This window comes from Candoia aspera, chromosome 1 (assembly GCF_035149785.1).
Source record: "Candoia aspera isolate rCanAsp1 chromosome 1, rCanAsp1.hap2, whole genome shotgun sequence".
NCBI classification, from domain to species: Eukaryota; Metazoa; Chordata; class Lepidosauria; order Squamata; family Boidae; genus Candoia; species Candoia aspera.
The window spans coordinates 275,003,225-275,020,791 of record NC_086153.1 but is presented as its reverse complement, the minus strand read 5'-3'; the positions used below and the strand labels follow the sequence as shown (position 1 = coordinate 275,020,791).

Sequence of the window (17,567 nt, the reverse complement as noted above, 5' to 3'; positions counted from 1 at the left end):
ATTTTAAAAAAGCAGCTATGTTCCCCCCTCCCCTCTGCACACACTTTCCACCCCCTGAAGACTTGCCTTAAATAGGTCATGGCAGTTCCCTGGAGACCTTGCGTTCCTCAGTGGAATTTTCCTTGCCATTCAACTGCTCCTGAAAAGGCTGAGAATGAGGCCTGGGATTCCTCCGGTGCCTCTGACTATTGCCACAAAATCTCAAATGTTTATCCAGAAGAAATGCTGCCTCTGCTCTCTCCACTTAAAAGGATGAGCTGCGCCATCAAAGGAGGCTCTATTTTTTACTTAAGCCCCCCTGACAGGTAACCCAAAGATGGTGAGCAGTTTCCCCCACCCACCAAGACCTCATTTGCAATGTTAATAATGCTTTTGGTAGCTGTGGCAACAGGTTGTGACTGGGAAGGAGAACAAGGGCCAGGAGAATGTTGTTAAAAGATTCTCTCTGGTTCCCGCTTATGTGGGCACTTGAAAATACTGACCATTGCCTTGAACACATTTTTTCTGTCACTGAACAGAGGTGGTTTCTTCACTGCATTGGGTTAATGCTGAGTCACAGCCCCAGTGCAATTGGCAATTTAGTGTATGGGGTACCAGTACCCATATAGAGCTCTCGCACTCTACCCTTGAGCAAAACAATGTTTTGTGCATTTAAATGGAAGAGAGAGATCTGTGCAATTTTAATATCCTTTTTTAGTTGCTGTTACCAATGAAAGGAAGGGGGAAAATCTTCACCTTACTTTAAGCTCCAGACTTAAGACACTCACAGAGGCCTAAGGCCTATTTGACAGCCATATGTTTTGGTTCCATTTTGAGGCACCATAATTAACATTATTAGTCAGGAAATGAGAAAACGATGAATGGCCTGTGTAGAATCTACTTTTATTGGGTTTACTCATTATTTTCCTAAAGCAAAAAAGGTTTGATAGAATATACTCTAAATGTTTATAACAGGAATTGCAAAGAAACTTGTATGTGGTAATGCTATACAGTATTAAAATAGTGTGACATAATCCTCTCTGGTTTGTTTAACAAAAGACAATGCATTCTTTAAGAGACCCTTCCCCCAGCATGATGTCCTCCAAAATTTCTTGGGACTGTGACTTCCATAATTTATTGATGATGGAGTTTGGGAGTTCTGAGCTGCTCGACCTACTTCCCAGAATGTCTCACTTAGTTGGACTGCACAGTGCTTCAGTTCCAATCTCCGAATGATGCTTCCAAGCATGATTCCTGGGAAAAGGTATGGTTGCTTTAAAGTGCAACAGAGAGGTGCCATGTTCATGCTCCCACGTGCTCTGAAGCACCTTTTAGAGACTGAGTCCAAAGCCTAATAGTCCTATCATTGAGCACCTAGGTGGTGAACCAAAAATAAAAGAAACAAACCAACCATATTTCTTGCAATGGAAGCTATAATTTCATCTGAACATTACTAGTTCCTAGTTGGATGAGCCCATGCCTCTGCCATAAATTCACATTAAATAAGCAACTCTGTTTTAACTACAGACCCCTAATCTGAAAAATGTAAATAAGAGTACTACTCCAGTGAGCAGAGTTGCTGTAAGAGCTATAATAGTGTATTTATGAAATGCTTTGAACATTCCAAGTCATCCGGCCCAAGTATTTGCTACTGTTAAATTATAAGGCAAATTCTGCTGGAATAGCTGTACCGCCCATGCAGGTTTTATCTTAGCTGTTCTAGTTGGTGTTGATGGGTAGAACAACTGTTCATGATATCACAGATGAGTGTGGTATCACAGGTACATGAGAATGTGGATCTTTTTGGTGAAGTGTTGCCATATTACATAAATTTCTCTCATTAAGCTTGGTATATCAAGATTACATGATATTAGGTAACATCTCTAAGAACATTCTGGGGATGCCAGCTAAATGGTAGAAATGCTTGTGACTAGTCAGGTGCTTCAAATATCATGCTAAACACAGAATCTTCAAACTTGAGTGGATCCACCAGACAATACACAAATATCAAGCTAAAATTCAGAGAGAGAGAGAGAAACCCCACCCCCCCAACACCAACCCTCTGAGCAAGTCTTATTCTATTTAACCAACAAAGGACATCAGACATCAGCCTATAGGGTTCAAGAAAGTTACTGATCACTTTGTTTATGCTAATGTTATTTAAAGAAAGAATGTAAGATCACAAATGCCTGAGTTAAGCTTGGAAAAATCTGGTAGTCACTGTAATCAAAACTGAAAGCAGGAATCTACTAAGAAGTTTCTCCAGATCAAGAAAATCATGGTATCAGTGCAAAACATGGGCCTTTTCTTTCTTCTCTGGATTTCAGTATTCTGTTTTCTGGTTGCTTCTTGTAACTGTTGGGCTACAGGGTGAAACTGGATAAAGCCATTTCAGCTTCGCTGTTAAAAGTATCTTTCCTCACTTTTATTGCTTGCAGTGCTGGACTTACCCCTTCCCAGTTACTACATGGCTGGCCCTTTGGATCCATTTCTAAAATTAAAAGCAAATAAAAACCAGTTCAGTGACAATGTGATGTGTTTGCCTGTAATACTGTTTCAAGAACTAATGAACAAAAACCCCGTTCAAACATTTAGGTAATGGCATTTCTACAAGCAAATACTAGATTCTTTGCACAATAAAAAAACACAATTTTAGACAGCCGCATAGAGTCTGTTTTCCAATGCCATCTAATTTTTGGCTGCCTCCTTATCTTTCTTCTGCTTCTTATTGATGAATCATTACCAGTCTTTCAACAGTCTGATCAACTATTCCAGAGGCTTCTAGGCACCAGATTACCTGGCAGGGAATTTGCTTGGAAGACTATTCAAATCAACTAGACGTATAACTATGACTCACAACTTTCCTATCTTGTTTGGCTGTCTTCTCCAAAGCAATGAGAATCTCAACTTCAACGGTTAAAAGAAGCATTTTATCCTGTGGGGGTGGGGGCTTTCAACTTCCTTTGAATGCATTAAAAAAAACCATTCTGGGGTACAGGCCTTCCCAGTGTAGTAGGAAAAAGTACTGTCCTCATCAGCAATCCACCCAGTATGTTCTATGGAAAGTGGGGCCAGAATAAGAAATTGCTGATTTCTCCTCCTCTGATGATCTGAGCTATTCCTCTGTCCACGAGCCAACCTTCAGTGGGTGTGGATTGGTATGTCTCTGTTGAAATTAATGCAACACTGCTGATTTGTATCTGCTGAGGATGAAAATCTTGGCATATTCTCATGTATCTCAGCCCTTAGAGAATACAGGAAGACAGGCAAACAGCCCTCTCTGCTAATCTATCCAATCTCTGCATTAAAGATTTTCTAAAGGCGAAAGTATGTACTGAGTTTGGACAGGGCCAGGAGAGCTTAAAACAGATATTGCAGCCTTTCATCAAACTCTTCTGGCATAATACTCAATATTGCATTGTATAAATAGTGGCTAATCTCTTCCCGATCATCTCTTCATGTGGGAAATCACATCATACTTCCTTGATCATTTGTTTAAGTTCTGCCAGTCATTCATATGTGGGCATACTATTATGTGTATCTGTGCTAAAATTCAGTTTATGTAGGCCTGAGCAGCAAATTCCCTTTCCTTGTTTAGAAGAAAGCTTAAAGTAAAAAGAATGGTTTGCTGTTAATAATTGCATTGCAAGGTGACAGAGACCTCAGCAAACGCACCCATGTTGGATTTCTCCAGCTGATCATTCAAACAAGCCCTGTTGTGGTGCTGAAAAGCAAAGGTCTTCCCGCACAGGGCAACGTGTACCTAGGTGAGCCAGCCGCCATTGTGTAGGAACAAAGCCCTGAAGTCTGTCAATAAAGCAAGTAAAAATGCAATTTAAAGGTAAGGGGAAGGGTGTAAAGGGACTACGAGTCGGCTAGCCAATGCAGTGAGGAAGGTCAGCTGGACAGTTGGGAGAGGAAAATGGGGAAACTGTGGAAGAAGGCAGGGAACCAATATGTGATCCTTTTTTAAAAACCAAGAAAAATATACTATATTTATTTTTCTTTGCTTGTCTTCACAGCACTATCAACTTGATCTCGCAGTCAGTAAAACAATATTTTCCATACTAGATGAAATAGCTACCGTATTTACAAAGTATCAAGAGTCTAGCCTGAAGTCCTTGTCTTTTTTGAGAATTAGGAATGATGTTTAGAGACACTCTCAACCACTAGAAAATAAGATGTTGCAAATCTTAGTATATTAGGAACTGCTCCTGAGAGTACAGCTTCTCATGCAGTCAGCTTGTACTTCTAATAATGAGGGTGGGGAGGGGAAGGTACAATTTTCTTTCAGATCTCAGCTTGAATCCAGAGATAGGTAAAATGAACTCCATTTCTGCAATAGGGCTTCCCTTGTTCCAACCTCCCATGACTAAATCCTTGGGAGCTTGATTCATGGGTGAAGGGGGAGGGAAGAGAAAGTGGCTGGTCTCTTCCCCATCGCCCTGGCTGTTTTCCCAAGCATGGGGGCCCAGGAGAGGAACTGAGCCTACGCTGCTTGTGGTTGGGGTTTTCAGGAGCCATTTTGGGTTTTTTTGGTTGGGAAATTTATTTTTTATAAATTGTATTTATATTGCATGTTTTAATCCTTATCAGCCACCAAGAGTCACATTTGTGAGATGGGCAGCTGTATAAATCGATTTAAATAAATACTGAATTGGATTACCTTCTGCACATAAAAGTGCTTTTCTGCTTGCCTAAGACAATATAGTTACACTACTCTGTGTGACTTTGGGCCATTCCCAATCTCTCAGCCAACCTGCTTCATAGAATTGTTAGGATAAAATGAAGGGAGAATTCCTCGTCTACCAACTTGAGCTCCAAGAACCAAGGTGCGTTAGAAATATAATAATAAATAAATAAATCTGGATTGCCGCCATTATGGAGAAACATCATAAACTGAATGTTAACATGGCCATAGTTGCATAACTTCTTTTGGTGACTTTCCTGAATTTTCCATCCCAAACATTGTCTCAGGTCTATTTCACATTTATCGTGCCTTTAAAAAAAAGGTTTAGAATTTAAGGAGAAACATTAAACTTTTAAACATTACTTAATATTTCATATTCCTGAGCATTCTACCAAGATCTCTGAAGGTTCATCATCTCCCATCTTTAACACACTTGTTTGTGCTAGCAAGTATGGGTTGATATGGAATGAATAGTTGTTCTATCACTTAGAGTTTGCACATAAAACAACACCTATCAGTCATGCATGTTCAAAAATTGAAAAAAAGATCATTGTGATTGGATGAAAGATTGTATAGTGCTTTTTTTTTTTTACAATGTATAATGTTGAAACAAAAAGGAATAATCAGACATCATGGACTTTAGATGAGATATACTGTTCTGGACTGGATGTAGCTATATAGAAGGAAACAACAATATGGGAGGCTTCACTACTGCTCTAATGTTATCTATTAATGATCCCTTTAAGGAGAGCTGCTTTTCCAGAAGCAATTATCTTGTCTTACAATTGACACATTTAAGTCAAGCCAAGAGTACATCAGAGATAGGAAACACTTCTTACAATCTCTTTCTGTGAAGACTTTTGGTCACGAACAAAAGCTAGTTTAGTTCATGAGGACTGAGCTTAACACTTCTACATGGAGAAAAGGGCTGCAATCAGAAAACAAAACGGGTGTCTCTAAGCTCTGCAACCCTCCTTGGTTATAAGAATTTGCCTCCTCCTCAGATCCTACAAACCCAGAACAAGAATTCTCAATATTCCATGAATTCCTTGATGCAGTTTCCAACTATGCTGGCCTTTTGATAAAGGTACTCTAGTGTAAGCTTTGTGTGCCACTATCCATTATTAATCAATAAAGGTTTATCTCATAGTACCTTTATTAGAATTTAAGATTTCATAAGATTCTTCAGCATTCAAGCAGACTGTTTGATCAAACTAAGCAAGCTTCATGGGATCTAGGCAATATCTATACATCAGGCTTGCCCAACCTGGAGTCTTCCAGCTATAGCAGACCGCAACTCCTAGAACGCTGGCTTGGGAGTGCCAGTTTGGGAAAAGTTTCTACAAATCAAGAGGCATAATGACATTTTTCACAACTGAGACTCAAAGGATTCTCTTGTATAGAGCAGTAACTTATTTGGAACATTTATGGAGTTATTGGAATTTGGGGGTGGGATGAGGGAATTTCCTTGCCTGTATAACTGCTGTTGGATTTAGTATAGCCATGAAGCAGAAGTGCAGGTTTTCAATCAAATAAAAAGAAGACAACTATTGGTGATAATGTGCTTAATACTCAGTCATCACGCATGTACCTGATTCCAGCTAGCCAAACATAGCTGGAGAGAAAAATTTAATACTGATAGCAAGAGATGGTTTAACTACTAAAATTACACTGAAATCTGATCTTAACTTGCTTGGCTTTTATTCTGATACCTTCATACAGTTATTTTCTTGAATTTTACTGAGAAAATACAATGAACTATCAGATAAAAAACAGAATGAAAAGAAATATATATTTAGCAGTGACCTATCTTAATCTTTGCTCATTTAACCATTATCTCATTCTTGCATGCTGATTTGTAGACTAAAACATGACCTGCATTTCTTTTTATTGCTAAACAGTGACCTATTTTATGCTTCAATTTTGAATCCAATAGCACAAGATATGTGATTAAAGGCATCTGCAGGAGAAGTCAAGAGGGGGCAAATGATAAAAGCAGCATCATGCCACAAGCCCTACCCATTTTGTACATTCTTTGTGACATCTCACACATCTATGAAAGGAATGGACCTGGTGGCACAACTCTGCTTTCCTCATTTTATAGAAGCGTTGGATCCTGCAGATGCCTCTGAGTGCCACTCTGTTGACCATTAGATTTTTCATCGGCTTTTGATGCTGTTGACTATAGTATCCTCCTAGACAACATTTTTGAGCTGGGATTGGACAATATTACAGTGGTTGAGGGGTGCTATTTCCCCCTGCATTGCTATTAAGCATCTAAATGAAGCCACTGAAAGTAGCCTTCAGGAATTTAGGAGCTAGGTGTTATCAATACACTGATGATATTCAGCTCAAGTTCTCCTTGACAACTGAATCAGGAGAGGCTATGCATGTTGTGAATCACTGTGGATGCCATGATGGAGTAGATAAGGACTAATTAACAGAACTGAATCCTGAGGAGATGGGTGGGTGGTTCCCAGGAGTGGAAATTGGGGAGTTTGCCTGTTTTGAACGAGGCTGCATTGTCTCCATGAGGACAGGAATGTAATTTGGGAATGCTGAGAGTCATTGTCACTGGAGGCCCAAGTAACACTGTGGCTAAGACTACCAATTATCAGTTTTCTGGATAGGGACAGCTTAGCTCCCATGATTCATGTACTGAGAACCTCATCTTTAGGCAACTGTCACGTGCTCAGTGTGAGACTGTCCTTGCGCTTGGTTCAAAAGATGCAGCTGGTATTCGTCTTTTCTTCCTCACTTTTTAAAAGTGAACTTGTTATTTTGTACCTGAATTTATTTTCATTTATTCTAAAATACTGTTTGCATTTTCTATTTGATTATAACCTCTATGGCAATTTTTAATAACAGGAAATTGCATACAAATGCAGCAATAAATAATGAAATCATTCAGAAACAAAAGTTTATGACTTATCTAAAACAACTGAGTCTAAAGGAAAGAAATGTGCAGCACATCTGGCTTTGAAGGGGATAGAGCATTTGGTATTAAGGTCTCTTCTTCCAACTAAGTGATAGGCTATTTAGGACATATTATTTCTAAAATACCAATGTACAAATCATTATTAAGTGACTTCTGTGCAGGTTTGGGCCAGAAAGAGAGAGAAATAGAATACAGGATGGCTTGACCGATCAGTTATCATGATTTACTATTGTAAGCAAGATCTTACCAGAAAGTTGCCATTTGTGGTAGGATCTGTGTCTATCAGTCCATTATCTAAGGGAAGAAGGAGCTATGGATAGACTTAGTGATCCTTTGATATACATCACTGTATGTAGAACAACATATTTGTGTTGTTTAAACAATTTAAAGCCAGAAGTAGTCTACTCGTTCGTTAGTGTCCTTTAAATTACTTTTTTTTCCCTCTGTAAAACTTTATGGTTTCCAGATTGATTTATTTTGCTTCTCACTACCCCTTCCTAATTATAACAGAAACTGGCATGCCCCCAAGCATGGAATTGTTAATAAGACAATCAGGCATTTTATCTTGCTGAGCTGCATGACATCTAGTAGCCACAGAGCCACCACACTGGACTGCACATGGCCTCACTTGTGGCTGCCTGCATTAAATGATCTCATTTGCCTGTGTTGCCCAAGGAAAGAGCTAGATAACTGAATTTCCAGGATGGACAGCAGTGGAGGCTTTGGTAGAGCATTTTGGCCACTTAACATTGATCATCACACACTTCAAGGCAAAGAGTTGTTTTTACTCTTTTCCCTTCCCCACATGATATGCCACCAGTATGAAGAGCATGTGAACATCTGCCAGATTTTCTCTTTTATCTGAAAATTGTCACCCCTGGGTACATACCAATATGTTTTGTTGTTGTTTATTCGTTTAGTCGCTTCCGACTCTTCGTGACTTCATGGACCAGCCCACGCCAGAGCTTCCTGTCGGTCGTCAACACCCCCAGCTCCCCCAGCGACGAGTCCGTCACCTCTAGAATATCATCCATCCATCTTGCCCTTGGTCGGCCCCTCTTCCTTTTGCCTTCCACTCTCCCTACCATCAGCATCTTCTCCAGGGTGTCCTGTCTTCTCATTATGTGGCCAAAGTATTTCAGTTTTGCCTTTAATATCATTCCCTCAAGTGAGCAGTCTGGCTTTATTTCCTGGAGGATGGACTGGTTGGATCTTCTTGCAGTCCAAGGCACTCTCAGAATTTTCCTCCAACACCACAGTTCAAAAGCATCGATCTTCCTTCGCTCAGCCTTCCTTATGGTCCAGCTCTCGCAGCCATATGTTACTACAGGGAACACCATTGCTTTAACTATGCGGGCCTTTGTTGTCAGTGTGATGTCTCTGCTCTTAACTATTTTATCGAGATTTGTCATTGCTCTTCTCCCAAGGATTAAGCGTCTTCTGATTTCCTGACTGCAGTCAGCATCTGCAGTAATCTTTGCACCTAGGAATACAAAGTCTTTCACTGCTTCTACATTTTCTCCCTCTATTTGCCAGTTATCAATCAAGCTGGTTGCCATAATCTTGGTTTTTTTGAGGTTTAGCTGCAAGCCAGCTTTTGCACTTTCTTCTTTCACCTTCATCATAAGGCTCCTCAGTTCCTCTTCGCTTTCAGCCATCAAAGTGGTATCATCTGCATATCTGAGATTGTTAATGTTTCTTCCAGAGATTTTAACTCCAGCCTTGGATTCCTCAAGCCCAGCTTGTCGCATGATGTGTTCTGCGTACAAGTTGAATAGGTAGGGTGAGAGTATACAGCCCTGCCGTACTCCTTTCCCAATCTTAAACCAGTCCGTTGTTCCGTGGTCTGTTCTTACTGTTGCTACTTGGTCGTTATACAGATTCTTCAGGAGGCAGACAAGATGACTTGGTATCCCCATACCGCTAAGAACTTACTTGATAGAAATGCCTTTATTGTTCATGATAGAGGGTGTGTTTAAACAGTTTTTTGCCTATGTCCTGGCTCACGTGGGAGACTGTGATACATAATATGGGAAGTGAGTGCCTTGTTAAATGTGAAAACACCCCAAAGCAGAAAAAAATGTGTTGGATTGTACAAATAATAATATAGGTAGTAGCGCAGTGAGTCACACTACTCTAAAAGACATTCAATCACTTGAATGCTAAACCTTGCAATTTGGACAAAATATTACTTAGAGATGACTACAGTGCAAGGGTATTACGGAAAACACATCAAATTAAGAAAAGATCAACACTTTCTAGTTGGATTATTTATGTAAAACTAAAGGGATACAGAACTCATGAGATGCTAGTCCATGCTAGACAGTTTAACATGTTTTCTTTCTTGGTGTGGGAAGCCAATTGCCCTGGGATTTGCTTCGAAAATTAAAAAAGTATCCCTTTTGCGCTTGTTTTGACAATAGCTTTAAATCACAGCAGCAGCACAGGATGCACAAAGGAAAGGAGCTGATTCGCCAAGCTTTCTGCACCATGTTGCAAACTGTTTTGAAATATTTTCTCCGCTCACAGTGAATTCTGCTGCTCATGGCTTACCTTATCTTGAACATACTTGCAGAAAATGCAAGGGTTTGGCAAGGTTTAAGCTCTGTAGAATACAGTTAGAACATGTTTTATCTAATACCTGTTAGAATGAGGATTATCATTATCTGTGTACTAAACCTGGCTCTGGATAGAAATATATGAACAAAACATCAGCAAAGGAATTGCTGTGCTATCAGAATTGCTTCGTGATAAGATGGAAAAAGCTTTAATGATTCTGTGCAGTTCCGCCTTCTTTGCAACACATTCCTAACTATGTTTACTTAGGAGGAAATCTGAACAAGTTCAATGGCACTTATTCTCTATAAAATGTGTTTAAGATTGTTGTCTTAATAAGAGCTTATTCCAAGGCAAGTCAAAACATACTCCCCCCCCCATTCCTTATACAGAAACTGCCTTGATAGTGATCAGCATGTCCTTGCTTAGGAGGCTAGGACCTCCTTAATTGTCTGTGTAGCACGTATAAAGCTCTCGTCCAAAACCACTCCATTAGGGCTATCACATCTGGGCTGCAATACATAAGACAATCATATAGTGTGAGTTGTTTTTTGTTTCCTTGCTGCCATCTAGTGGTCTTCTGGAGTTTTGTAACCCAAATATGATAGCCCTACACTCCTTTTTCTTCATCCCATTCCTAGCAGTGTCTAACTTGCTTAATTTTAGAGCTGTGCCTAGTTAAGCACAGTATCTTATTCTATCGTTAAAATATATTTATTCAATTATGTAAATCACCTTGCCCCAACCTGGTGCCCTCAAGATATGTTTGGTTACAAGTTCTTTATTCATCAGGTTGGCTGGGGATGATGAGAATTGAAATGTACACATATGGAAGGCAACAGTTGAAGGGGGCTGGCATAAGTATTCTAGAGTCTGGCAGATTTTGTTTCCTGATGAATGATTCCCCCCACCCGCCCAGGCTGGCTGGGTTTCAACGGATTGGTTGTGGTCCTTGTTATCTCCCTCCAGCTTTTCCTGTCAAATTTTCAATTCATTATTCCACTGATTATCTGCAAAATGTGAAATAACCACCGGAAAGAAGTAAAGAAAATGCATGACACACATTTATAAGAAGAGCAAGCTGGTAACTGTGCAGTTCCTGAAGGAGGAACTGGGGGGGACGGAGGGGAGGGGGGGCGGCAAGAGAGTATTTCTGTGACCATGACAAAACCCAAAAGTAACCAAATATTTCTGGAGTAAACCAAGAGATACCATGATACTTGGGTAGCAAATAATTTCCATTTTAGACATCTGAGAGGCCAAATACTTCAACCACAGATTTCTAGGGGCTAAAATGGGGAAATAGTTAAATAAAAGCAAGTGAAGGAGTATGAGGGCAAAGCAGGAAATAGCAGAGGGTCTGAGTGCTCCAAAAAGAACGTTTGGTTTTTCTCCCCACAGCCCTCAGGCAGATGCAGTGAGATGCTCTCCACCCACCCACCCACTCTTCCTCCTCCTCCTCCTCCTCCTCCTCCTCCTCATCTCTGTCAGCCCTGGAAGAAACATGGTTTTGAAGGCCACAAACTCCATGGGCCTGAGTAATCCTCAGCGGTGCTGAGAAGGCCTGGGAAGTCTTAGGATAAGCAGCCTGCAAGGGACAAGAAGCAGTAAGACCCACCCACCTCATTAAGGATGAATGCGCAAGGAATGCACCCTCCATGTGCCAGAAACGGTACCTGAAAGCGACTGCGTTATGCCATGGTTCCCAGCATTAAAGGAACATTAAAAGCCAGAAAAATGTACTCTTTGCATTCCATGATTTTAAGCTCCACATTTAAAAAAAAAAATCAAGTCATTTTCTTTAAAGAAGAAACCAGAAAGCCATCTCTGATGTGAAACCGAGAAAGTGTTTTATTTTTCTCTTGGAACACGGCTTCTAAATTAGAGCTCAAGATGGCAAATCAAAGCGGCCGATAACTCTGACATCACTGAAGCAAGGAGCTGCAGCAAAGGGTCCATCACTTGAGGCATCTCACCTAGACACATTTGGGGGAAGCGAGGCATAGAAAACCACCCAAGCTGGGCTTTTCCCTCCTCCCCACAGAACTCTTATTGCGAATGGGGGAAGCCCCCCACTCCCCGTTATTTTTAGGTTTTAATTTTTATTTTTTAATGATTGTTGTTGTTACTGTTAAGCTGTTTTGGCAGGGTTCCCACCTTGAAAGGCAGGATATAAATAATAGCAATCATCCTTGCCCTCATAAAATCAAGAATTATTTGCCCAATTAGCTTGAAATTGGACATGGAAAATCTTCCACGTGAGAGTAAACTTCCTTTGGCCAATTTTCAAAAAAACTCAGGGAAAACTGGTAGAATTGCGGTTGTATAACGTTTGTGTTCTGAAAGGCTTTCTTATGGTAAACTGCTTCTGCATCTGCATCGATGTAGATTGAGAGATCACTGTCTGTTCCTGATCTGAAAATTGAACAAATGTTTTTTACATGCTAGCCCATTGATTGCATTAGTTTGACTTCAGTTACAGCCTGTGGCTCTGCTCACTTCCTTGAGTTCTCTGTTCAGCCTGTGTCTTGAAACTTACAGCGTATTCAAGTGATTTGCAGTCTGTGAAAAGAGCAATGGATTTGTTCATAGTGAACATATGATCCTTGGTCTTCCATTGGAGCAAGATAGGAATAAAAACCAAGAATAAAAGGACATGGCTAGAATTAAAAAATCACACATGCCCTTTTTCTAAAACACAGTCATTCTGGCTCTGTCCCTAATTAGGACATTATTCCTTGTCCCAATGAGAAAGGTGGTTTGTATATATATAATATTTATAAACCACCCTACTCCAGAGGCTCTAGGCAGTGAACACAGTGGTAACACATATGAAAGGCTTGGAACACAAATGTTATTTGCTTGATGGAGAGGGGACAGCTAACTTTTATTTATATATTTTTATAGTTTATTATATATTTGCATATTTTACAGACTAATGAACAGCTAAATTAGATATCAATATAATAAGAGAGTCAGTTTAGTGTAGTAGTTAAGGCACCAGGCTAGAAACCGGGAGACTGTGAGTTCTATTCCTGCTTTAGGCAAGAAGCCAGCTGGGTGACCTTGGGCCAGTCACTCTCTCTCAGCCCTAGAAGAAGGCAATGGCAAACCATTTCCAAAATCTTGTCCAGAAAACTTGCCCTTGCTTGAGAAGACCATCAGAAAAGACCATCCGCCTTTCCCAGCGGAAGCTGGATTCTTGGGTAGCCGGCTCAGGTTGACTCAGCCTTCCATCCTTCCGAGGTCAGTAAAATTAGTACCCAGCTTGCTAGGAAAGGTGACGACTGGGGAAGGCAGTGGCAAACAACCCCACTATAGTCTGCCAAGAAAATGTCGTGAAAGCAGCGTCCCCCAAAGGATCAGACATGACTCGATGCTTGCACAGGGGAACTTTCACCTTTTTCACATTAAATAACATTGTCCTTTAGAAAGGAGGCAGCAAGAAGGCGGCCATAGAAGAAGGTTCTAAAGCATAGGCTGGTTGATATGAAAAGAACTTCTTCAAAATTAAATCACCCAAGTTCAAAAGGAAGTGTTAGTAGACAACCAAGTTCAAATAGATACAATATGCCAAACAATGATGAAGTAGTCAGATTTCAAGCAGCTGCATTTTGTACCAATGGAAGCATTAAAATTAGATCCCAACAGTGCAGCCTTACTGCTCCTCCATCACTTGAACTGAAGCATCAGCTGGGTGAATGTATGAAGTGTTAATCAGTCACAAACAAAAGGCCCATCAGACTGGCAGGCTGTGTTGCAAATTTCTTCCCTCTCCTAATCTTGTGATCTCCCAATTCCTGCCACCTTGCCCTTGATTTTTGTCTTCTCTGTCATTGATGTTGGCTGACTTGCACTAATAACTGATTTTTGTTGATCGTTTGCTGATTCGCTGTAATGAAGCTTTACAGGCAAATCAGTTATCACTGCTGATGGTGCTGATTAGCTGTGGTGTTCAGATTGTGGAATGATAGTCTGAGTTTACAATTTGGCAGTAAGATGGGTTTCAGTAGGCCTGCCCATTTTTGGCAACTTTTCTTCTTTTGACAACTATTTGGCTTAGCTGCTGTGATGTCAGAGTGCTCTTAAAGTTGGGAAAAATATACTGTAATTATTTCATCCATTGGGTTACAAATGGTAGCTCGAGTGGGCAGAGTGGTTACAGATCCTGGGAGTGCAAATGAGAGAGATGACACTTGCTGTGTAGATTAAGCTATCTATTCAAACATTCCTCAGATGGCTTTAGCTGTAGATACACTTTCCACTTTCAAAATATCTTCTAAATGCGAGGCACATCTTTTATGTGCTTTATAAGTACACAACTACCTTTTAAATGTTTTACCCTGATAGTTCAGGAATCCTGTGAGGAATGGTCAGATTCACATCTTTTAGCTTTATGGATATTTGTATATTATTTAATTTTTGAGGCTGCCTGATTCCATAGCAACGTTGGGTGGCTTACAGATAAAAAATAAAAGAAAACAAAATACATAAAGAGGAAAAAAAGAAGACAGCTCACTAGAACCAAAAACCCAAACATCCAATACCAACTACGGGAGCTTGGCCCCATTCTAGCCCAGGGCCTGGGAGAACAACCAGGTCTTAAGCAGTTTTTGAAAGGTCAGAAGGGTGGGAGCAGCACAAAACTCCAGGGGGACATCATTCCACAGGGTACCGAGAAGACATGCTTCCTAGGTCCCATAAGATGACACTGCTTAACAGATGAGACCTGGAGCGTGCCCACTCTAGCTGATCTGATTGGATGGGTGGGAATATACAGCTGGAGCAGTCCTCAAAAATTGCCAGTGTTCCCATTCCAGTTTTACTTCAGGTTTTTCCTATTCTGGCCTAGCAACTGAACCATTCAGAAGAAAGGAAGGTGTGTCAGTCTGTTTTCCCTGACTCATCATCTGCTTCTTTTTCTGGCTGTTCTCTCTACACATTGTCCTGTATTCTTAGAAATTCTCTCCCCAATGGTGGTTTGGGAAGAAAAGTTATATTTGTGTCTGGTACAATCACATTGCTGGAACCCCTGAATTCTCAGTGGTCTTCTCCATGGCATAGTGCCTGATTTCGATCCTACATTCTGCAGTGGTGGCTGAGGTTAGTCCTCTTTCCTCTCCTTTTTTTTTTCCTGTTCAGTCGTGTCCGATTCTCAGAGATTGCCTGGACAAGTCCCTGCAGTTTTCTTGGCAAGGTTTTTCAGAAGTGGGTTGCCATTGCCTCCTTCCTAGGACTGAGAGAAAGTGACTGGCCCAAGGTCACCCAGCTGGCTTTGTGTCTAAGGCGGAACTAGAATTCAGTCTCCTGGTTTCTAGCCTGGTGCCTTAACCACTACACCAAACTGGCTCTCCCTCTTTCCTTACTCTGCTCTTAAAATAAGTATTTTATGACTTGAAATCTGATAACAAGTGCTTGCTTGCAACTGGTCTAGATATGAGTTAAGCAAAAAGCTTTTGAACACAAAAACAATAATAAAAAAAATCAGTTTGCTTGCAAATCCCACATTGTGTTTGCACACTGGTTTCATTCGTTTATATCCATTCTTGTTTAAAGGAAGCTTTCAGTAGGTTTCTGAATGCAAGAGCTAAGGCTAAGAAAGGATGAGAAAATTAAAACAACTCTTTAAATCACTGCTTGCTTCAGAGCAAGCATAGCCATGGAGAGAATAGAAGATATGCACAAGTAGCCCAGTACCTCTGACCTTGTGACCTCTGAGTCCTATGTTCTAGGAAATGTGTTCTTCCTTTGCTATGCTTCTCTTTTTCTTTTTTAAAATAAAAAATGTGTTTGTATTTACCAGGTTCCTTCTGGAATCCTGTTGTCCTCTTTTTGAGTGACATTGCCTTCTGGTGTTATGGAAATACCATTATTTGTGGATCAGTATTCAGACAACGTGGGTTAGCATTGCAACCAATCTTTAATTAAATGTTTATGAAGTCTCCTACAATTCTTCCAAAGGAAAGACAAGCAATCTTGTGTAATTTCAAACCAATCATCCATTTCCCTGCAGCTTTGTGGCTGAAAGATTATCTTGCACTAATCCGTAGCTGTTCTCAGCCTGCTACAAGTCAAAGGACTTTGTCAGAATTCCATCTGTTCAAATGGTGCAACATATTCCACACACACACACACACACACAGACATAACTGCTGAAATGCATATTGTTATAAATGGAAATGTTGTGCCACATAATAGTATAAAAGATATACACAGTATCAGATCCAGTAAACAAAAGCAACATTTTGAAGCATATGCAGTGGTCCCTACTTGTGTTTGTTCTGTTATTTATTTTTAAAAAATGACTATAAAGGTTTGCGTTTTATGATTAATTTAAACAGATATGCAGAAGAAAAAAAACTCTCCCTTTCATCCCTAAGCCCATAGAAAGCACATTCTACTTTATGTGCTGTATAGGGCACAACCATATTTAACAGACATTTGGGGAGGATGAGGGTATCTGTTAAATCCAGATTTAAGTTAATGATATAATTTATACCATTTGCATAATTACATAATTGATCTTTAATGTACTTTGCATAATGTATGTCATGCAAGTGACATAATGCAAACGATGTAAAAACAATTGTGTGAATATGCAAACGATGGAAACTGATGCAAAAAATGTAAATTTCATCTATTATCTGGATGGCTTTGCTTTGCTTTGGAAACAATGGACTTTGTTGTTTTGGGATGAAGTGTGAAGTAATAGTTTTGTTTATTGTGTCCAAATTCTGCTGAATGGAGGTAATGGAGGTCCCAAGAATCAAGGTTTTACCGTCTTAACTTTCTTCACAACTAAAACGAATATGGCTTCTTTTTTCATTATTATGGAAACAGACGTGTTCTAGGCCAGCCTTCCTCAACTTGATCCTTCAGATATGTTGGGCATAAAATCCTATAATGCTTAGCCTTGTGGCTAGTTTTCAGCCTTGTCATATTAAATTTGGTCTGGAATATATGCCCCAACAGTCCCTGTTTTCTGACACTTGCCTCTGCTGTCCATTTTTTGCCTTTTAGAGAGGCTATTTTGGGGTGGATAAAGAGGATGTCTCTGCTGTAGACTCATTTATTGCTATTTTATAGACCCACATACTTGCAGAGGGTTGCAAAATTGAGGGATTCCATGCTCAGGCCTTCTCAGTGATGGGCCCCTGCCTTGGAAATAGCATCCTCCAAATACTCAGAGCACCCCTCCCTATTATGGTTTTGAAGAGTCATGAAAACATGGTTCTTTAGACAGCCATTTGGAGATGCTGGAAGATTCTGTTGCCCAATTGTATAAGATAACTGGGCCTTGACATTGTTTATATTACTGATTTTTTTATATTTGAATTTCATGTTATTGTCTGTAAGTTGTTCAGAGTCTTCAGAAATGAAATGGCCCATTCCTGAAATAATAAA

At 40.1% G+C, this 17,567-nt stretch overlaps 1 protein-coding gene across 1 annotated transcript in view; it reads right to left on the bottom strand.

Moving 5' to 3' along the window:
* Positions 1-865: 865 nt before the first annotated feature.
* RAD51B (RAD51 paralog B) overlaps positions 866-17,567 on the bottom strand; it is a 395,049-nt gene continuing 378,347 nt past the window's right edge. Inside the window, exon 11 of the mRNA XM_063289801.1 lies at positions 866-2,470. Coding sequence (XP_063145871.1) covers positions 2,343-2,470 — 128 coding nt within the window. The 3' untranslated portion in view covers positions 866-2,342. The remainder of the gene's footprint in view (positions 2,471-17,567) is intronic.